We start from the raw sequence: 24,018 nt of genomic DNA, 5'->3' as shown, positions 1-24,018 counted from the left end.
TATCTCATATCTATTTGTCTATCTAGCCATCTACCTTATATCTATGTATGGTATCATGTATCTAACTCTTATCTATCTATCTATCTATCTATCTATCTATCTTATATCTGTCCATCTATTCCATATCTACATATCCATCTATCTAGCTTTCCATCTACCTCAAATCTATCTATCTATTTTATCTATCTATCTCATATCTATCTATCTATCTATCTATCTATCTATATATCTATATATCTATCTTATATCTACTTATCCATCTACCTCATATCTATCTATCTATCTCTCTATCTCATATCTATCTATCTCTCTATCTCATATCTATCTAACTATCTAGGTATCCATCTACCTCCGATCTATCTATCTATCTATCTATCTATCTATCTATCGTTTATCTATCTGTCTTTCTATCCATCTACCTCATATTTATTAATGGTATCATCTGTCTATCTCATATCTATCTATCTATCTATCTATCTATCTATCTATCTATCCACCCATCTACCTCATAGCTATGTATCTATCTATCTATCTATCTATCTATTTATCATCTATCTATCTCATATCTTTCTGTCTATCCATCTACCTTATATCTATTTATAGTATCATCTATCTAACTTATATCTATCTATGTTTCTCATATCTATCGTTCTATCTAATTTCTATTTATCTCATTCCCATCGATCTATCTGTGTCATATGTATCTATCTCTCTCATATTTATCTTTTTTTCTATCTTTCTATTCCTCTATTCCATAGATATCTATCTCATATCTCTTTATCTATCTCAAAGCTATCTATCTATCTATCTATCTATCTATCTATCTCATATCTGTTTATACATCTGTCTCATAGGTATCTCACTATCTATCTATCTATCTATCTATCTATCTATCTATCTATCTATCTTATATCTAGTTACCTATGTATCTCATATCTATCTATACATCTCTCTCATATCTATCTATCTCATATCTTTAGATAGATAGATAGATAGATAGATAGATAGATAGATAGATATGAGATAGATAGATAGATAGATAGATAGATAGATAGATAGACAGATTAGTGAGGAACACAATTGAAAGAGTGTACTGACAGATACACCTCTGCTACATCAGTAAGTGCATGCTCTGCTATGGAGCGGTGAGTTAGAGGCCAATGTGCTAATGGTGTTTATTAGAGTATTTTATTTATGAGAATTGCAAAATTCTCATTATGTAAAGCAGCAGAAATGATGCAGTAATTTTTCCCCTGGTGTCACACGTGATGGTCAGATTTCATAACTCGGTGTCCAAAGCGTTAAATGTACAGTGAGGCTGATGATAAAAGTACCAAGCTGGCACCCGCCCCCTTCTCATCTGCCCTCTCCCCGGAATATGCCAGATTTCTGCCAAGTCTCCTGTTTTGTTCTCTGCTGCCGCCGCACAGGACGCTATTAACGGCTCGTGATATATGGTTCAAAAAAGTGCAGTTGCAAAGCAATTATAACATGGAGAGGCTGTCAGAGGCACAGGATTGGTTGTCTGACAGCAGGCGAGAGCGCGAGATATGTCTGATGGAAATTACAGCACAACAGACTGAATCACAGGGTGATACAAAAAGCATAAAACAAAGCAAACGTTATATACTGCAATATACACAGCACACAGGAATACAAACAATGGGATAGATAGATAGATAGATAGATAGATAGATAGATAGATAGATAGATAGATAGATAGATAGATAGATAGATAGATAATGAGATAGACATGAGATAGATGGATAAAAATGAGATAGATAGATATAAGATAGATAGATAAAAAGGCGGAAAGATAGATATGAGATAGATAAATAGATATCATATAGATAGATAGATATGAGACAGATAGATAGATAGACAGACAGAAGGCAGACACCACATTTCCCCTAAAATAAGCCCTACCCTGATTTTTTTTTGGGAAAAATATAAGCTCCACCCTGAAAATAAGCCCTAGTGGCATTACATAAGAAAAAGAGGATTACATTACCTAGCAGGCTCGGACCTGGTGCCCTGCACTGCTGTGATGTTGTTTACAGCCGCTCGTTCATGGTAACCATTCACATGCAGTTCCCTACGGATGGTTCTGGTGCTAATGGATGGTCCATTGACCTGTAAGACCCCCTAATGAGGGCAGACGATGTACGTGATGCCTTCACAGCTGGTACAAGGTTTCGTTGTCCACCTTCTGTCAGTCTACGAGGTCTCCCTGAAGGTGGCTGCAACGCACACACCAGATGGCTTCCATCTCCCAAAGTGCTTTGATGTCCCATACTGATTGGTTGGTGACATCCCATCACCAGACCCCCTTGTCAGCTCTACACCTGGGGGCATCTGATGGTTTCTATACTGGGATATGATGTGTGATCCTCTCCTTTATACCTGAATTTCACACATCACCGGACAGCACAGGAGTGTTCGGGGGGCCAACACTTTTGTCAACATAATGTATATTGATACTTGCATTAGAGAATGTGTTTAGTGTTCCTCAATACTCCAAAGCGTATAAGCCATAGATTAGTTGATTACCAGGGGTCCACCATACCGCCATATGCGTGCCCACTGATCAGTTAATCGTTGGACTTCTGCCTTAGATGTGTTGCTGGAAACACACAGCACCGTACACACTGCAGTGGCCCAAAATGGTATTGCAGCCAAAGTCCCCATTCTAGTGAAGGCCGGGCTATGTGTGTTTCTTGCAACACTTCGGCTCAACACAATGTCTAGCATATGATTCCAGCAGCAAATCCCTGTCCTCAGCCGTACCAGCACTAAGACCAGAGGTTGGCTGCTGAGATCATGTGATCACACTACCAAGTGAGCAGGGGACAAAAGCATCAGGTAAGCAAAAAGGGTAAATATAGATTGTATTTTTATTTTCCTGCATAAAAGGGGACATTATTATTGAGTGGGTGCATGGGGGGGCCATACGGCTGGGGGGAGCAAGGACATTATTACTGAGGGGGCATGTAGGAGGAATTACTGCTGAGCCGGACATGTAGGGGCATCAGACTGGGGGGCAGGGACATTATTACTGAGGGAACATTATTACTGAATGGGTTAATGCAGGGCATTACGACTGCAGACGAGCAAGGACATTATTACTGAGGGGGCATGTAGGGTGAATTATTCCTGAGTGGGGCATGTGGGGGTGTTAGTATTTGGGGGAGAACAAGGACAATTTTACTGAGGGGACATGTAGGGGGAATTATTACTGAGTGGGGCATGTGGTGGGGATTACTACTGGGGGAAGCAGGGACATTAATATGGAGTGGGGGCAAGTGAGGGGCATTTTTTGTTGTTGAAGGGGTTACTGAAGGGCACTTTTATTCAGAAGGGACACAAAGGGCATGTGTAAAAGATGTGTGGCCTAACTGAAAAAAAAATCCCTGATGTGCTATGTGTTCTGCAAGAACTACTCATCTTTTTATAAGAGGTAGGCAGTGCCCAGTACTTAACCTTACACTGCAGTGGTATCACCACCAAGACCAGTGAGCCCTGATGACCTGAGGGCTGGAGCGGATGATAGCACCATGGACTTGTAGCAGCATCTGCGTGAGTGCACTCATTCCCTGGGACTGCATACAATCACTGGCTAGGGTGGGATAAGGACTGGAAGCATCTCCCCATCGGATGGCTTCATGTCAGCGTACAGAGTTGTGTTGGCGCCCACATAATTAAGGCAAGGACTTGTATAGAAGATGGCTGTGTATTAGGATAATGTTTGATATGTGTAGGATGTCATATAATGTAGTATTTTGATGGTTGTACTGGTACAACAAGCCACCAGATCAGGGGGAGCCATAAGGAATATTCAAGGATTGAAACTGCCGAAGGAATGATGTTTACGATGTGGAAAGGAAACAACTTCTACTGGGCATGAGGGGTTAGTGAGACAGGAATGAAGGCCCATGAGACGTGTTGCTTGATGTGGCCAACTGGGAGAAGATGGAAAGAAGATGCAAGCACCAGCGGAGAACGTAATGTCTGGCTAAAGTTGCTTTACGAAAATACGGATGTGGGATGTTATGAAGAGTTATGATGCAAAGTTCAAGTATACAAATCCTCCTAGGGAGCGGCTTATTGTATATAATGCCATTTTTTCAAAAACTGATTTTTGATAAAAATGTGCATCTTTGAGCTCAGTCTGTCATTGCTGTGCCCTCACATAATGGGGCATGTACCAACCACCCATTATATTTTCATTGTTCAAAAGTTGGGAGGTAAGTCATAGGTTAGTGAGACCTGCTATCTGCATGGTGCATAAGGGTGCCTGTGGCCCAATTATTAGGTGTACCTGAATGTTTTCGGCTGTGGGTTCTTACCCCAGGGGGCTCACAGACCTCTTGCCTCCTCCATATCTCAGTGCTCTGCAGTATTTCGGGCCTCATCCTCAGCAGTCTTTTTGGTTAAAAATCTTTGTAATTGTTCCATTCGGCTTCATCCCGGCACATTAAGTCTCCCCGAAGAGCAGACCCAGATGTGTCAGATCTCTTTTTATTGCCAGATCTCCTGGAGCGTCTTTCTTCTGGATACGGGGAGGCTTCTTGTTTTGTTATTTCGGGAGAACTCTCGGTAAATCCGTCAGACTAGTTTTATCACTTGTGTCTGCAGGAATTCTGCAGTATATAAAACCCAGGATCAGAGCATTGATTATAGCATGGAGGGATCAGTCCTCATCTGTCACAACAACCTCCCTGCTGGAGCGGCCCGCTGACCCATAAAAAGACTTGCTTAGAGAAAGCTGGAAGAAGAAGGCAGGGAATGGGGCCATGTGCCAGGGACGGAGTGAGCGTGGCGGTCACAGCTGGTAAACCGCACTGGTATGTGAGCTGAGAAATTCAACATGAACGGGGAGTCGAGGCTCGCCAAGTATAAAACAGATGCAGACAATTTTACCTTGATTATGACGGTACGACGCAGAAAATTAACTTATCTTAACCCATTGAAAAGCTATTGTTTTCTTAACACAACAAAACCCATTACAAAGTCATCCAAAGCGTAAATATACCCTGTGATAGCACGACACATCGTCATATCACACGTCACGTGAAGAGCCAAGCTAAAGAAAAAAATATCTGTATGTGGAATTCATGTAGTCCTGGAAGACTAAACAGTTTTACAATATCCACTATTTGCTCATTACTGTGTAAGATTGTATCAAATATATAGGTAAACACTGCGGATAATTTAGAGGCAGCCTGTGTGGCCAGGATAGGGACAAGTGGGGCCCCAGCTGAGAGCGATCCATTACCCTGAGCAGTGGGACCCCCAATAAATGTAAAAATTTCACTAGAGTATCAATCAGCAGGCGCAACGTAATGTATAATAGTCTGTATAGAAGCCAAAAGAGTTCTAGAAAGAAAGATAGATAGATAATAGATAGACATGATATAGAGATAGATAAGAAATAGCTAGATAGATAATAAATAGATAGACATGATACAGAGAGATAGAGAGATAGATAGATAGATAATAGATAGACGATATACATATATATATATATATATAGAGAGAGAGAGAGAGAGATACATAGATAGGATGTAGATAAGATATAGATAGATAGATAGATAGGAGATAGATAGGAGATAGATAGATAATAAATAGATAGACATGATATAGAGAGATAGATAAGAGATAGATAGATAGATAGATAGATAGATAGATAGATAGATAGATAGATAGATAGATAATAGATAAATAATAAATAGATAGACATGATATGGAGAGATAGATAAGAGATAGATAGATAGATAGATAGATAGATAGATAGAGAGAGAGAGAGATAGATAGATAGATAGATAGATAGATAGATAGATAGATAGATAGATAGAGAGAGAGAGATAGACATGAGATAGACGGATAAGAGATAGATTTATAGCTAGATAGATAGATAAGTAATAGATAGATATGAGATAGATAGATAGATAAAAGCATGCCCATACACAGCATACACACAATTTCTCCATCTCTCTCTTCGGATAATGCATCTTCTCATTGCCCGAAATCATCAGCCATTTTCAGGTGTAAAATCCATGTGTAATTGTGAAAAATGGGTGAAGATGATATTTGTGCTTCAGGAGAGATATTTCTACACCTCTGGAGCCATTAATATCATGCTATAAGGAGCCTTTCAGGACAACATTCCTGGATTCCATTACGTAAGATATGTGTGATGGTTTCCGGCTCACCGGGTGATAATTGGATGTGAGAGTGCAGGTAATTCCAGAGAGCTCTAATACAGAGGGAGGCTGTCCTGTATACATAGAGGAAGCGATGAAAGGAGCTCCGAACCAAGGAAAATCGGGAGATCCATGAAAGGGGATAACTGCAGGACTACTCTTATAGTCCTGTGTACTGTATGTCATTACTAATCCTGATTCCTGGCTGGGGAATATAGGAGAATTCACTGCTCATATATACACTAAGGTAAAATTATACACAGGAGACACCCAGGTTATACCAGCATGCTCCATATCACTATATGCAGGATGTATAACTTATACCAGCTCTACATATATACAGGAGATACCCAGGTTATACCAGCATGGTCCATATCACTATATACAGGATGTATAACTTATACCAGCTCTACATATATACAGGAGATACCCAGGTTATACCAGCATGGTCCATATCACTATATACAGGATGAATAACTTATACCAGCTGTACATATATAATTACAGTATATACAAATGATACCCAGGTTATGCCAGCTGTACATATAGAGGATACCCAGGTTATACTAGCTTGGTCTGTATAATTGTCGTTGTTGTACGGTATTATACAGTATAATGCCTATGATGTATATTCGCATTCTCCGGAGCGCTCTCTCTGCGGTTAGAGATGATTATAAATGCACCATGACTTTATGTTGCTCCATATACAGTAATTGATATTTTATATTGCTATAATTGCAGGTCACATGGTGCTTTACTTCTTATTGATGGTGACCCGGACTCGGTGCCATCAGGGCGCGAAATCTTTACAGTAAACAGCTCAGGACATCGATCTCAAATATGAATTTGCTGTGAAGCTGAGAGGTCAGGGATTTACTAGGATGTGGTAATCTCTTTATAATGCATTAGACCTGAGCGCAGCTCTGGAGCAGCTGATTAATACTTAATACTTGTAATGTTGGAGTAGTGCAAAGCATCATGGGTAAAATAATCTAAGGTTCATTATACACTAAAGACAACACTGTTAAGTGGGTCTAAAACTTATCGAAGACCCTATAGGATGAGGTTCCATGAGGGTTGCTTTCGCATGGGCACTGTGGCAAGGGCTTCCCTCTTATGAAGCACCAATACATTGGTTGAGGAAGAATTGGTCCAATGGTAATAGGGGGTAAGTAAAGTGAACTAGTCAGGACTCTCCTCCAATGATAACGAGCGCGGTAATGGGCCATGATTCACGGCCTGATATCGCACTCGCCCATGTGAAATCAGCCCTAGGGCTCCTTCACGGGCGTATATTGTATCAGTATTTTGTGAGCCAAAACCAGAAGTGGACATACAGAGAAAGTAGAATGGAAAGTTTGGCATTTCTTCCGTATTTTGGACCGGCTCCTGGTTTTGGCTCACTCAATAGTGATGAATAATACGCCCGTGTGAAGGAGCCCTAAACTGTGACTTTCACTGCGACTGCGATGCAATTTACGAGAAAAAGGCAACGCAATACAAGTGATTTTCACACCATTGAAATCAGTGGTTTCGTTTTGGCCCGTTATCATGGCCGCACAATGGGAGAAAAACTCGTTGGTCTAAATAAGCCCAAGCATCGGAATTCCTCTGCACAAGCGACGACTTTTGCAAGAAAATGCATCGCATTGCGGTATATGTGATTTTCATGTGCGTGAAAAATGCATGTTATTTCAATAGGAAAAATTTAAAAAATCACACGCGCAAGTGTGGTATCATTTTTATTTTTTGCTGCCTTAGGAAACAATGGGCGATTTTGCCCAAAAACAGGACGCGCTGCGAATCTTCTATCTTAAAGCATCGCTGCGGGTGAATAAATTGCCCACGTAAAAATGAATAATGGCTAATTTTCGTGCAATTTGTGTGTGTCTTGCAACGTACAGCAATTGTGCGTGAGAATCGCCTATATAAACGCATCCTTAGGCCTTATTCACACCAATTGAGGGATTTCCGCGCTGCAGCAAATTTTTTTGCCGACACGCAGCAGCCGCTTCTGTGAACGGCAGAAAATACGTGGCTAAAGTTCGGGACTCGATCACGGCAATTCTTCATTCGTGCAATTCTACGGAGGTTACGGGGGACTGTAAAAACACGTGTGTGAAAGAGGCCTTACAGTTATCTATTGTAGATGTGACCGAAGTCCAATCATCCGGACAATTTATTAGATTTGGTCGCAATTCTTCATCACAAATGAATGGATTTTCACTTAAACCTCTAAATGTGATTGCGTCATCTCTTCCGCTTCTCTCAGTCATAACAGCAATATACGGGACCAATTAACCCCACATTAATGGCAATTAGTAAGAAATGACTGAGATTGTCCAATTACTTCATGACGTTCCCTTTAATTATCTGTGACATTTCCCACTGACCGGATAACAATTAATGAGCGGATGTCAGCGGCGTTATAAATGCATTTATATGAATGATACATCATAATCAGACGCCGTTTATATGAGTAAAGATGATTCTCTCAGGGGTCACAGACGCTGGGCCTCTTTATTAGAACCCCTACCCTTTTTTTAGAGCCCCTCACCCTTTATTAGAGCCTCTGTCCGTGTCACGATCCAGTGATCTGAACGACTACCAACGAGGCTTGGCCAAGATGTCACTGCCAACCGTGAGGGGTTTTCTCATGTAACAGTGCAGAGTATACGGAGAATGGCGTGATTGAGGAAAAACTTCCAGCGAAAAGAGATCAAGTGGATAGAAAAACACTCATCACTGAAAGGGGTCAGAGGAGGATGTCAGGAATCGTTTTGACCAAGAGGTGCTGCACTTTCAGCTGAATACAATGCTGGTGCTAAAACTATCGTCTCCAAACATACAACTCGCCGTTCCTTACCACGGATGAGCTATAACAGCAGACAACCAGTTCCAGCACCATTGTGTCTAAGAGAAACAGAAAGGAGACTCCAGCGGGCAAAAGAGCACAAAACGTGTATCACTGAGCAGAGGAAAAACATCCCCTGGTCTGTTGCTCCATACTGATGGGAGGTCAGAATTTGGCACAAGCAGCATGAATCGATGACCCTTTCCTGTCAGCTGGTCAGAACATGTCAGCACCTCCATCTAATCTATGACAACTACAAGAAGCTTCCTGTCCACAGGGCCGATATTCCTGCAGAACAATTCCATCACCTACCTAGTGGAGTCTATGTGCCACGGGGAATTGCTGCTATTTTAAAGGCCAAAAGAGGTCCAAAGTGCTACTAGATGGCGATGAAATAAAGGGGGCGTTCAGTGCATAGAGGCAGTAGACAGACTTCGCCCTCTGTTCATTGTATGATCGCTGTTATGGAATCAAGTAAATTTATTTCTGTATTAAAGGGACACTGCGTAATGTCAGGTGGACAGCCTGAGGGGGAAGAGAATGGCGCAGGGATTCAAAGCATTGCACAAAGAGAGTGCTGGGGGTCATTTACTTCCCCCTCAGGCCCTACAGTGTCCCAAAAAAAAGAATCGTATGTGAATCACACATCATTGAAGTCCATAAGGGTCCGTCATGAATGAGCCCACAATACAGAGGGGATCACACATGTGGCTGCTCTCCATTGAACAGCATCGGTGTTCTGGAAAGGGATCTTCCTTCAGTAACACGCACCTGATTAAGGAGGGGGGTCATTCTAAAGATCTCTGGTTGTCGACTAATGGGACTTGTATGTCCCATAATGAAACTCTAGTTAAAAAGTAACATTTAAAGGGATGTAAGGTGAGAAAAGGCATTTTCACATTCTGAGTTAATAGAGGGGATGTCATTGTCAGGATCCTCATCAGTCGGCCAGAGTGGCTACAAAGAGCTCTGGATGACCCAGCATTTACAAGCATTGCTCAGATAGCCCATAGATTCTGATGTGTAATGCACCATACACCCTGTGGGGGAGCTGGAGAGGAACTGAACACTTGTAGCCAGATTTACCACAAATACAGTTAGGCTGCATGCCCACGGGCGATAATCCCCTGGCCATAAATCGCCGGTGGATCACGCTGTGTGAAGCTTTTCATCGCGTTGCTATGGAAAGCGCAGCACCGGCGTCCATGAGCGGAGAATCATAGCGATTCTACCCTCGTGGGATCTAAATCGCGGCATGCTGTGATTTGCCTCGATTCTCCGCAGTGAGCCTATCTGTTAGAGCGGATGTCAGTTGTCTTATATCTGTTAGATAAGCTCACTGCTGAGATCTGTCAGCGCTCCCCCTTCGGCCCCCGTGGCGGAAGATCGCAGGCCTTATTCACTGAAAACTACATTATGCTTGCGCTCACTTCCTCCACTTGTTCCCTACATTTGCTGCCTCTTCCTGTTGATTGCACTTTCTGCCTGCACTCATTGCTTTCTCTAGCTCCTTGCACTCCCCACTTCCATTTTGCTTGTATTGACTTCCTCGTCACTTGCTTCCTAGATTTGCCGAATGCACTTTTTGCCTGCTCTCCATTCCTCCACCTGCTTCTTACATTTGCTGCCTCCACATACTGCTTCTTCTTGCTGCCCACCACTTCCTTGCTACACTTGCTGCCTCCACTTGCTGCTTGGCTTTCTGTCTGTACTGCTTGTTTCTTCCTGCTCTCTTGCAGCCATTGCTTCCACCTGTTAACTCCACTTTTTGCTTGCACTCAATTCCTCCACTTGAGGCCTCATTTACATGACCGTATGCACCTTTACACTTCTCGCATCGCGGGCAAAAATTGTTTGAATGCAGAATAGCCGTCATGAAGTCACGATCTAAATTAGTGTTTTCTTGTCCATTCACATGGCCGGCTGCTGCGCATCGACGAAACATTATGCTGCTACGCGGAAATCCCTCAGTCAGCAGAAATCCTCAGAATTACTATTAATGCTTTAATAGGGTCACCTGTGTTCTTTTCCCAGCGCTGGGCGCTGCTAAACTCCCCCCCCCCCCCACTCCTTTTTTTTCCAGCTCCTATAGAAGTCTATGGCAGCCTCCAGCATATCATGGCAAAAGATAGGGCAAGGCCTATCCTTTGACTCCGCGTATAAAATCGCTAATCTGAATGAATACATTGGAAACCAATGCTTCAGATTTTTTAACGTCTAAATTAGCTGTGTAATTAGGTAGTGTGAATGAGGCCGGATTCTTATATTTTCTACCTCCACATGCCGCTTTTTCTTGCTGACCATCACTTAATTCCTACATTTGCTGCCTCTTCTTGCTGATTGCACTTTCTATTTTTACGCCCTGCTCCCACTTGCTCCATGCACTCACTCTCTGCTCCCACTTGCTCCCTGCACTCACTCTCTGCTCCCACTTGCTGCCTGCACTCACTCTCTGCTCCCACTTGCTCCCCGCACTCACTCTCTACTTCCACCTGCTCCCTGCACTCACTTTCTGCTCCCACTTGCTCCCTGCACTCCATCTCTGCTCCCACTTGCTCCCTCCACTCACTGCTCCCACTTGCTCTCTGCACTCACTCTCTGCTCCCACTTGCTCCCTGCACTCACTCTCTGTTCCCACTTGCTCCCTCCACTCAATCACTGCTCCCACTTGCTCCCTGCACTCACTCACTGCTCCCACTTGCTCCCTGCACTCACTCACTGCTCCCAAGTGCTCTCTGCATTCACTCACTGCTCCTACTTCCTCCCTGCACTCACTTTCTGCTCCCACTTGCTCCCTGCACTCACTCTCTGCTCCCACTTGCTCCATGCACTCAATCTCTGCTCCCACTTGCTCCCTGCACTCACTCTCTGCTCCCACTTGCTCCCTGCACTCACTCTCTGCTCCCACTTGCTGCCTGCACTCACTTTCTGCTCCCACTTGCTCCCCGCACTCACTCTCTACTTCCACCTGCTCCCTGCACTCACTCTCTGCTTCCACTTGCTCCCTGCACTCACTCATTGCTCCCACTTGCTCCCTGCACTCACTCATTGCTTCCACTTGCTCCCTGCACTCACTCTCTGCTCCCACTTGCTCCCTGCACTCACTCTCTGTTCCCACTTGCTCCCTGCACTCGCTCTCTGCTCCCACTTGCTCCCTGCACTCACTCCCTGTTCCCACTTGCTCCCTGCACTCACTCTCTGCTTCCACTTGCTCCCTGCACTCACTCATTGCTCCCACTTGCTCCCTGCACTCACTCATTGCTTCCACTTGCTCCCTGCACTCACTTTCTGCTCCCACTTGCTCCCTGCACTCACTCTCTGCTCCCACTTGCTCCCTGCACTCACTCATTGCTCCCACTTGCTCCCTGCACTCACTCTCTGCTCCCACTTGCTCCCTGCACTCACTCATTGCTCCCACTTGCTCCCTGCACTCACTCTCTGCTCCCACTTGCTCCCTGCACTCACTCTCTGTTCCCACTTGCTCCCTGCACTCACTCTCTGCTCCCACTTGCTCCGTGCACGCAATCTCTGCTTCCACTTGCTCCCTGCACCCACTCTCTGCTCCCACTTGCTCCCTGCACTCACTCATTGCTCCCACTTGCTCCCTGCACTCACTCATTGCTCCCACTTGCTCCTTGCACTCACTCATTGGTCCCACTTGCTCCCTGCACTCACTCTCTGCTTTCACTTGCTCCCTGCACTCACTCTCTGCTCCCACTTGCTCCCTGCACTCACTCTCTGCTCCCACTTGCTGCCTGCACTCACTCTCTGCTCCCACTTGCTCCCCGCACTCACTCTCTACTTCCACCTGCTCCCTGCACTCACTTTCTGCTCCCACTTGCTCCCTGCACTCCATCTCTGCTCCCACTTGCTCCCTCCACTCACTGCTCCCACTTGCTCTCTGCACTCACTCTCTGCTCCCACTTGCTCCCTGCACTCACTCTCTGTTCCCACTTGCTCCCTCCACTCAATCACTGCTCCCACTTGCTCCCTGCACTCACTCACTGCTCCCACTTGCTCCCTGCACTCACTCACTGCTCCCAAGTGCTCTCTGCATTCACTCACTGCTCCTACTTCCTCCCTGCACTCACTTTCTGCTCCCACTTGCTCCCTGCACTCACTCTCTGCTCCCACTTGCTCCATGCACTCAATCTCTGCTCCCACTTGCTCCCTGCACTCACTCTCTGCTCCCACTTGCTCCCTGCACTCACTCTCTGCTCCCACTTGCTGCCTGCACTCACTTTCTGCTCCCACTTGCTCCCCGCACTCACTCTCTACTTCCACCTGCTCCCTGCACTCACTCTCTGCTTCCACTTGCTCCCTGCACTCACTCATTGCTCCCACTTGCTCCCTGCACTCACTCATTGCTTCCACTTGCTCCCTGCACTCACTCTCTGCTCCCACTTGCTCCCTGCACTCACTCTCTGTTCCCACTTGCTCCCTGCACTCGCTCTCTGCTCCCACTTGCTCCCTGCACTCACTCCCTGTTCCCACTTGCTCCCTGCACTCACTCTCTGCTTCCACTTGCTCCCTGCACTCACTCATTGCTCCCACTTGCTCCCTGCACTCACTCATTGCTTCCACTTGCTCCCTGCACTCACTTTCTGCTCCCACTTGCTCCCTGCACTCACTCTCTGCTCCCACTTGCTCCCTGCACTCACTCATTGCTCCCACTTGCTCCCTGCACTCACTCTCTGCTCCCACTTGCTCCCTGCACTCACTCATTGCTCCCACTTGCTCCCTGCACTCACTCTCTGCTCCCACTTGCTCCCTGCACTCACTCTCTGTTCCCACTTGCTCCCTGCACTCACTCTCTGCTCCCACTTGCTCCGTGCACGCACTCTCTGCTTCCACTTGCTCCCTGCACCCACTCTCTGCTCCCACTTGCTCCCTGCACTCACTCATTGCTCCCACTTGCTCCCTGCACTCACTCATTGCTCCCACTTGCTCCTTGCACTCACTCATTGGTCCCACTTGCTCCCTGCACTCACTCTCTGCTTTCACTTGCTCCCTGCACTCACTCTCTGCTCCCACTTGCTCCCTGCACTCACTTTCTGCTCCCTTCACTTTTTGCCTGCATACACTTCCTCCATCTGCTGATTGCACTTTTTACTTGCACCCCCTTCTACCTGCTTCGTACATTTACTGCCTCCACTTGCTGATTGCACTTTCTTGCTCCCTGCACTCCTCCCTCCACTTTTTGCTTGCACCCACTTCCTCCACTTGCTTCCCTCATTTGCTGCCTCCACTTGGTCTCTTACATTAGAAGTAATTATGTATGAAGTAAATGGCCTGAGACGTCTTGCGCTGTCACTCCATTTTGTCTCTGTCACCTTTGTACACTCAGAAATGAAACTTGCGGCTCCGTCTTCAGCTCTTTAGTCTGGAATTGCGCACATTTAATTTAATTTCAGAAAATTGCCGTCTGAGGGTGAAAAGTCAGATGGAATCTCTCTGCTCTTGTTGCCCTCTGATATTACTTCGGAGACATGGAGATGTGTCCCACAACCGGCCCAAGCGAAGCAGCGCAGACTACTCAAAGGGAGCGCAGTTTTGTTTTTCTTTTTTTAGGGGGGTGGAAGTGTTTCTTCTTGCTCAGGGATTATACATGTATCTAGGGTTTCAGTGACGTAACAGTTTGCATCATGACATCATAAAATCATGAGACTGCAAAATGGAAATGAAGGCGAAAATTCACCTAGACCGCCATTTTACACGATGTCCTAAATAAAGAGCCCCCTGGAGCGATGTGCTCCAAATCTATTAGGAAGCTTCAGCCAGTCCATGCACCAGACTGTGGCGTGAGGTACCACTATAGCTTTGTGAGCTTCTGGCCTAATTTATAGTAAATCCAACGGTTCATGGGAGGCCACGCCCCTCATTTTTAAAAAAGTGACATGTGGGGCACAAAAAGACCAAAACGTTGCAATTTTTACAGAAGCTAGACTTGTGCAAAAATGTACAACAACTTAGACCGTATTCACATGGCTGAGAGAGTCGCATCCAAGGTTCCCAGGCGCAACTCGCATCGCACACCACACGGACAGTCCATCCAATCCCTGTACAAGGTGTGGGACATTATACATTGCATGTCCTATTATTGTGTGAGACATGCAAAAATAGGACATGGAGTGATTTTTCAAGCTTGAGCAAAAAAACGCTTGTGTGAATAAACCCATTCAAACGAGTGCGAGTTGTATCTGTGTCAGATGTGGACAGAACTCCAGCGAGAATTTTGGTCATGTACATATGGCTGAACGATTTTCCCATGTGACTTCTGTCCAATCGCGATATGGAATAACCCATTGATTTCATTAGGTTATTTACATGATCACTTTTGTGAATGCACCCTAAAAGCACAATTAATTCACGTTCTCGTTAGCGTTAAAGCATCACTCTTATGTGAAGGAGCCATAAGAGATTATTCTCACGAGCGTATCCAATTTTGGCCCCTGAAATATGCAGCGTTTGTACATATGCATATTTGAGGCATATACGTTTTTTTTGTGCGCGTATTCACTGCTGTTTTTTTAAAGTACAGTAAAAAAAAACGCTATTGCGCACGCAAATATGCAATGCCCGATGTGTAAAAAACGCAGCGCAAATGCGCATGTGTTGGTGTGACTCCGACCTAACACAAACAGATAGATTGTATGCATCTGTCCTACCGTCAGCCTCCTTTCAACTTAACATGGTCGATAACAGGGAGCAATAGATGTTATTCATCTGATAGCAGCCAACCTCTCTCCATGCTTGAATGGCTGATAACAGGGAACAACAACTTGCATCCACCTGTTCTACAGTCACCTTGGCCTAAAATAGTATTCATCTGTCCCACAGTCAGCCTCCTTCAAACCTGACATGGCTGATAACAGGGAGCAATAGATGGTATACACCTGATAGCAGTCAACCTCTCTCCTGGTATAGCTGATAATTGAGAACAATCATTTGCACCCACCTGCTCTACAGTCAGCCTTTGCCTGGCCTGAAATGGCTGATAACTGGGAGCAATAAACCATGTTTCGCTGAAAAGCAAATGTTATGCTGATGTTCAGGTTAATGCATAGAAATTGCTAGATATTTGTAAATCTTCGGAGCCAATTTCCGTAGCGGAGCCGTTCTTATTTCCGGCTCACTGTCACTCCATAATCTGACCCCGGTTGGCTGCGATTTGCAGTTCATTATTACTTCACGCTTCTGAATCTCCAGTTGTGAATTCATTTTCTTCCACCAGGGTCCGGAGACAATGGTGTCATCTCCAGCACTGACTCCGGCCTCCCAGGGGGTTCGCACAACTTCCTCCGCAGCAGCAGTATAATGGTGCAAATTGCTATCCATCAGGTTTACAGTAATTAGCTGCACCTCGGCCCCGGAGTCCTTGGCGCGGAGCGCACATCATCCTGGAAATGCAACTTATCGATCAAGACTAAAGCTGGTGCTGGAAAGCAAAGAGCGTTCTAATGATAGAAGCTCGGATACTACACCCCCTTCTCCGCTCGCTGCACTCTCCCGCGATGCATATAAAATTGCATTCTAAACCTGTGGGCCACATTCATTAAGAATGGGGTTTCATGCTCCGGTCTAAAACTGAAGCTCGTTGGGGTGAATAATGGCAAATGTATTACAAGGCGCACACATTTGGTTATTTGGTGCATTTTAGTTTGTCTTAAAGGGGATGTGTGATCATAAGAGGAACACATGTATAAAGCAATGATTTTTGATGTCATTGAGTACCGTTTAACAAAATTGTAAAATCCTGCAGTTCTCACACTGACCACTGGGCTTCATTATCGTAGTCTGACACTTCCTGTTCCGTAGAGAAAGCTTTTCAGGAGTCAAAAGCAAGAGTACAATAACAGGTTAAACCTTCATACACTCTTCGTAAAAAAAAAGAACAATCCCCGTCTGTATCACATCGTGTATCCAAGCTAGAGGCAGAACAACAGGGTACTAGAGCATCCGTGCCCACCCTTATCACATCTTGTATCCAAGCTAGAGGCAGAACAACAGGGTACTGGAGCCTCCGTGCCTGCCCATATCACATCTTGTATCCAAGCTAGAGGCGATACAACACATTACTAGAGCCTCCATGCTTGCCCATATGCTAGAGGTGCTACAACAGGGTACTAGCGCCTCCATACTCCCCGTATCGCATCTCGTATCCAAGCCAGAGGTGCTACAACAGGGTACTAGAGCCTCCCATCTAAGGGTGATTGTTCCACAATAAATGACCCTTTTGCTTTGATATTGTAATCACTTACTTATATCAATGTTATAATCACACACAGAAAGTTTCATTCCATTCCTACAACTCCTTCTAGGGGAGCCTAATAATAGTCTGAAATTACCTGTTCTGTAGAGAAAACTTTTCAGCAGGTATGTCACTATCATTACAAACAGGATTACAATGAAAGGAAACACACACACATATATAACTCATTCACAATAGAGGGTGTTACAACTCATCTCCTCTCCCTCCCTGCAAACAGATCACTAAGCCTAATAATAGTCTGACACTTTTTGTTTTGTAGAGAAAACTTTTCAGCAGTAATCTTGTTATCATCACAAGCAGGATTACAAAGAAATGTGACACTTATATATATAGGTTACACAGGATCCACCATTCATAATAGGGGATGGTGAAAGTTCATCTCCTCCCCACATCTGCACAAGGCATACAGAATTCTCACAGCACTTCACCATAAAAGACAATATGCAATGGTCACAGCTCACCTTCTCCCCCTTCTGCACATGTTACAGAACATGTCCACAACACTCTTCCATAGAAGTCAATATGTTCTCTCCAGTCTGTTAAGTCTATGGTCCATGAGACTGCTGTAAAGCATATCTCTAAATGATGCTAACTGTAGCTCATGCAACATGCACCCCCTCTTCCCTCATATGTATAAAATTGCTCTCTTAAAGGTGTATCCAGGATTAGAAAAAATGACCTTCTTCCAAAAACAGTGCCACACCTGTCTATAGGTCGTGTGTGGTATTGCAGCTCAGCCCAACTCACTTCAATGGAGTTTAGCTGCAATAGCACACACAACCTGTAGACAGGAGTGGGGCTGGAAGAATGCAGCCATGTTTTTCTAATCCTGGACAACCCCTTTAATGCATTTCTTTTATGCCATTATAGGGACTTTTGCCCCTCTGGATCAACACTACAAGCTTATAGATTTAACTTAAAAGACTTGCCATTCATCACTGCTGTCCTATATGCTGAACTAGAACCCCCAACTTACCATGTGCCATTTATAACACTAGTGTCTTCTTATAAGACCGAGGGAGCTTTGGGCCCTTCAGGCTCTGGGGACCAGGTGTGACTGCCACCTCTGTGCCTCTAGAGATATTTCATGTTCAAAGTCATAGCTAGAATTTTCTACAACATACTGTGGTTAAAATGGGTTGTTGGCGCCCCCTTGGCAGCACATTGTTGAGAAATGAGGGTCACCAATGTAGTAAATCTAAATCATGTATAGTCACTAACTAACAGGTGGATAATATATGGTTCTGCTGTCAGGTAAGAAGCGCAAAAGGGTTAACATTACATAAGATGTATCTCAGTGGCAGGTAGTTACTTTGTCTCTGCCTTTGTAGAACCTGCGGATTCTGGAAAGTGTTAACCTTACGAAGGCTGCGCAAGAGGGAATAGCGGTGATTTATCAATAAGTGAGAGGCTGTAATGGATCAGCAGCCAGTGGGCGGGGAAAAATTAACAGTATTTTCTCTGGTCTTCAGACTATAGGGAGACCTCTTATTGTTAGAAACTCAGTGTGATGTGATTAATGGAGTGAGGTTTACTGGCTGCAAGATAGTACTGAGGAAGGGAACATGGGGCAGAGGGGAGGGAGGAGGAGGAGAGGCAATGAATGAATCAGGGAGGGCTTCTGACCATTGACAGCTTCTAGAGGTAGAGAGTGGGGAAGGGATGAAAGAGGGGAGGTGAGAGGAAAGAAAGAATGAAAGGGGGAGAAGAGAGAATGTGAAATGGGGAAGGAAGTTTAAGGAAAAGATAAGCAAAAAGGATGAATGTTAGGGATGTAAGAGAGAGTGTGAGATGGGGAGGAAGGAAGGAAGGAAGGGAGGGAGGGAGGGAGGAAGGAAGGAAGGAAGGAAGGAAGGAAGGAAGGAAGGAAGGAAGGAAGGAAGGAAGGAAGGAAGGAAGGAAGGAAGGAAAGGCTGGAGGAGCAAAAAGAATGAATGATAGGAGGTAAGAGAGAGTGTAAGATTGGGAAGGGAAGAAGGAAGGGACAGAAAGAAAGAAAGAAAGATAAAGAAAGAAAGAAAGAAAGAGAGAGAGAAAGAAAGAAAGAAAGAAAGAAAGAAAGAAAGAAAGAAAGAAAGAAAGAAAGAAAGAAAAAGATGGGAGAGCACAAAGCATGATTCATAGGTGTATAAGAATGAGTGTGAGAGATAGGAGAGGAATAATAGAAGGAATGGAGGTAGAAAAGTAGGTGGGGGAACTATAAAAGGAAGAAGTCAAGGAAAAAGACTGAGAGAGGAGGGGTAAAATGGAAAAAAAATAGGAAAGGAAGGAAAAGTCAAGGAGGGAGGCAGGAGAAGAAGAAAATGAAGGAAGGAGAGGGAAAAAAGAAAAATATAGGCAAAGAAGAGATAAAAGCTGGGGAAAGTAGATGGTGAGTGCAGAAGATAAAGGCAGTAAAAGGTAAAAAGAAATACAAGAAATGATTGATAAGACCATACAATAGGAAAAGTGAGACAAGAAAGAAGAAAACATGAGATCAAGAATTAGAAAAAAAGACTCATCAAGTCCTTATGTTGGAAACAAGAACTGAATAACAGGCAGATAGTGAGGAGGCAAGTCGCAGGAACAATACACAGACAAAAACGCTTAGAGATGAGGTTTCTTCTTCTCCAGCTACACCATCTATCTAAAAAGCTTACAACCCTCATTACAACATGCTTATGCTGCAGCTCAATAACTGTGAAGCTACAGGTTGTCTGCCTGGTCTACATGGGAGTAAATCACTACTATATATACAGCTACACATAAAAATCCAGTATCACTGACTGGAGAATGACAGATCCTCTGCACTGCTTCTAGTGGTTTCTTTAAAAAAAAGCTTATTTGGCACAACAGAGCAGTCTTAAAGGAGTTAAACAACAAGCCTTGATTTCATTAGTGCTGCAGGGACTACAAAGACCAGTGAAGGGGTAGTAGTAGAGGACAGATGTAGGAAATTTACATTATTCTATAATTATTCTATAAGTTCTGTGGTATGAGAGCAATCATCTGCCCCCACACTACACATGCTAGTTTACTGCAGCACTAGTACAATGTTGTCTTGCTCACAGTGTAAACTCTTTATATGAAGCCTTGAGCTGCACTTGGATGAATCTTCAGCAGACTCAGGTAGATCTGTAATTAATGATCATGTCTGAGGACTCCAGCTCTCTGTGCAGTAATCGTTCACTGCAGAAATAAACTCTTTTATGTCTCTAATAAACACTTGGATCAGTGAGAGGGGGTCGTCTATAGGTAGAGACTCAATATACAATGATAATTCATTACAGCAAGATACAAGAGACAGGTGGCTGAGAAATACCAAGGCAGACTCTATCCACTGCTCCACTGACAGACAGAGGATGAGCCATCTGTATGTGTGTGATTAAATGTATCCAGAGTGGGTGAGGATGGCAGAATTAAGTCTGTCGGAATGAAGAGCAGTTGAGGATCTCACATCCAGTATATGCATTGTGTATATCACAGTGCAATGCAATAGAGTATGAGTGAAGTGAGCTACATACACTGGAGCCCCTAATTAACGCCATGCAATTAGGTGAAGATGCAACAATATGTCTTCATATCTCTCTCTATGTATATCTGTATGGCTATAACACCATAATGTGCATTGAGCTGCAGTGCATACAGTTAATACTGTGGCAGGGATGTGGGAGTAAAACGTCGTAGAGGGATGAGGACTGAGTAAATAGAATTTTAGTTATGCACTTGATGAATGTATTAACATCTGAGGATATTGCATACTGAGAAAGTGTCTTCCAGCAGACTTCGCCTCTTCCTAGTGGCATCTCTGCCCTACAACAGCAGTCAGGAGAGACAGACCTGGTGCTATGACAGGAGCATGGTGATGCTACATGTAGACAGGAGATAACAGCTACATATTGGAGGAAATGGCTAGAAGTTAACATACACAGATGCAGCTCGGCTGCTGGACTTCAGCACCACGGACAGAGCTTTCTCCATCACTCGCCTCCGGCAGAGGCTGCTGTAACAACCTGATAAAGAATCAGGATACAAGGATTGCATAAGGGGAGAGAGAATGAAACTGTGAGTAGCTTGTATCAGAAGATGCACAGAAAGAACTGCTATATCTTCTGTAGACTCTGCAGACCTGCCATTCATCCAGTGCATACAGTTGCATTGTGCTACAAGTGTTTGATCCAAAGTGCGGTAGATGTCAACTAAATGATGATGTCCTTTATAGAAGACATTTGCAATCATTAAGTTTCACCATCATCATCGGTGAATATTTTCATCAGACTGGAGAAACAATTACATAACTTAAAGAGACAGTTGAATAAGGGAGGCTACCAAGAAGAACAAGGTGTGCTGTATAGTCTATAACATAGGGGATGCTGCTGCTATAGACTCTACGATAGAGAAGCTAATATTGCTATATACTCTATAACATAGGAGCTGATGTCGCTATATACTCCATAACATAGAGGCTGATGTTGCTATATACTTTATAAGATAGGGGATTATGCTGCTATATACTCTACAACATAAGGGCTGGTCTTGCTATATACTCTATCACAGAGGGGCTAATGCTGCTATATACTCTATGATATAGGGGGTTATGCTATTATACACTCTATGACAGAGGAGCTAATGTTGCTACAGTATATACTATATGACATAGGGGCTAATGCTACTGTATACTCCATCATATTAGCAGATGCCCAGCAGGAATCTATGAGTTAAAACATCCTACAGATCATGTGAGGGATGTCATGGACACTTCTAACATTCCCTTATACACATACCTACACCCACACACTCATATACAGTCATCTCCCACACAGCAGCGACAAGAGAGCTCTGCTAATAATGAGCAATGGTCAGTGATTAGCAATAAAGGAGAAGAATCTCATTAAAGACAGCAATCTGCCGGCTCCAGTACTGACATGGGGTGGGATGTTTTATTTATGGGATGCATATTAACAATTATTCATCATCGCAGACTATTTTGCCCCCACATTTGCAAATTCCTTAAGAAACACCAGTGAATGCAAGAAAACCGTGCAGAATCAGAGCAAGTGCCGACAAAAGCATTATGTAGTAGCCATCAGGAGGCCACCCTGGGTCATATATATCTCCAAAGACATGACACCCAAGAAGAGAAGAAGGTCTGTGCAAGAGCAACAAGGGGGGTACATGACATGATCCTAGATGTAGAACTATACAGAGGGAAGGGAGAGGCAGAAAATAGAGAAGTGCACAAGAAATAGCAGATAAGCGATGCAAAATCCTCTGCTGGAAGCTCATAGATCAACGCCAAGAGAAAAGCAACATGTGAAGCGCTATCGATTGCACTGCTTTCCATCACACAAGACGACAGCTCCTAACAGGTGGACGGCTCCTACCTGGAAGAGGCGCAGGATATTTGCTACCATGATGGACACAGAACTTTCCGATGCCCCGATGACTCCCACTACTTTCTCCGGTCTCACGTAGACCGGCGGCTCCCCGTTGGTGCAGCGGGCATCAGATGCATCCTTTTGGATGAGAGCCTGCACGAAGGTGAGGGACTGCTCCAGCGCATAGGTGTCCCGGGAGCAGGTGTCCAGGATCCGGGCCCCCAGGGTGATGTTTGGCAGAAGCTCCGGGTCACTGTTGATCTGATCTATGGCATATAGCATGGCTTCCAGCCTGTGGATCCCATTCTCTTTCCTTATATCCCCGCATGGCATTCCTGCAAGACCCCTAGCATGGACAGGGAAGAGACCCCCCAAAGTGATATCTCCTTCCAGTCTGATAGAATGAGGCGCATATGGCTCTTGTCCAGCTACCAGAACTACACAAACCCAACAGCCCAGCCAGGAGGAGAATTGCAGCAGGTGTATAAGCCCAGCGCCCCCCGGAGTCAGCATGGCTGCCCCTGGAGGGAAGGGAATGTCCTCCTTCTCCTGGAGGTGGTCTTCCAGCTGTGAGGGTCCCCAGTCACTAGAAGAGCAGCCTCTTCCCTATGAAGCGCTGCTGCCTCTGACAGCACAGTGATTGCCTCTGCACATCCAGAGCTTTAAAGCTGCCTACAGAGGCTGGTCCGCCCACCCCCCTCATGTCATCACGTAGCTGCGTCTTATGTCATTTTCTTGGGTATTTGGGGGTCTTGAAAGCTTTTCTCTCAGCTGTTACTTGTGTGATCATGAGCATGTAGAGCTGCCCAGGTCCTGAGCAAGAGATTGCAAGTCGCAGGTTCTGGGGATGGTTGGAATGTGGGAATAATACCTGAGGTCCTGCTGCAAATGAGACATAGAGAGGCAGAGATCGGTAGGTAGATATTACATGGGGGTCTAATACCTCTAATACGTGAGGTCCTCCTGCAAGTAATGCAGAGATAGATAGATAGATAGATAGATAGATAGATAGATAGATAGAAACCAGACATGAGATAGATAAATAGATAGATTGACAGATATTAGATAGATAGATAGATAGATAGATAGATAGATAGATAGATAGATAGATAGATAGATAGATATGAGATAGATAGATATGAAATAGACATGAGATAGATTGACAGATATGAGATAGATATGAAATAGACATGAGATAGATAGATAGATAGATAGATAGATAGAAACCAGACATGAGATAGATAAATAGATAGATTGACAGATATTAGATAGATAGATAGATATGAGATAGATAGATATGAAATAGACATGAGATAGATTGACAGATATGAG

General features: G+C 44.4%; 1 protein-coding gene across 1 annotated transcript in view; it reads right to left on the bottom strand.

Moving 5' to 3' along the window:
* Positions 1-23,304, bottom strand: part of GRM7 (glutamate metabotropic receptor 7) — a 402,867-nt gene extending 379,563 nt beyond the window's left edge. The window contains exon 1 of the mRNA XM_066596970.1: positions 22,693-23,304. Coding sequence (XP_066453067.1) covers positions 22,693-23,199 — 507 coding nt within the window. The 5' untranslated portion in view covers positions 23,200-23,304. The remainder of the gene's footprint in view (positions 1-22,692) is intronic.
* Between the last annotated feature and the right edge of the window lie 714 nt (positions 23,305-24,018).

This window comes from Eleutherodactylus coqui, chromosome 3 (genome assembly GCF_035609145.1).
Source record: "Eleutherodactylus coqui strain aEleCoq1 chromosome 3, aEleCoq1.hap1, whole genome shotgun sequence".
Lineage (NCBI taxonomy): Eukaryota > Metazoa > Chordata > Amphibia > Anura > Eleutherodactylidae > Eleutherodactylus > Eleutherodactylus coqui.
The sequence above is the reverse complement of the archived record's forward strand: the minus strand, read 5'-3'. Positions and strand labels throughout refer to the sequence as shown.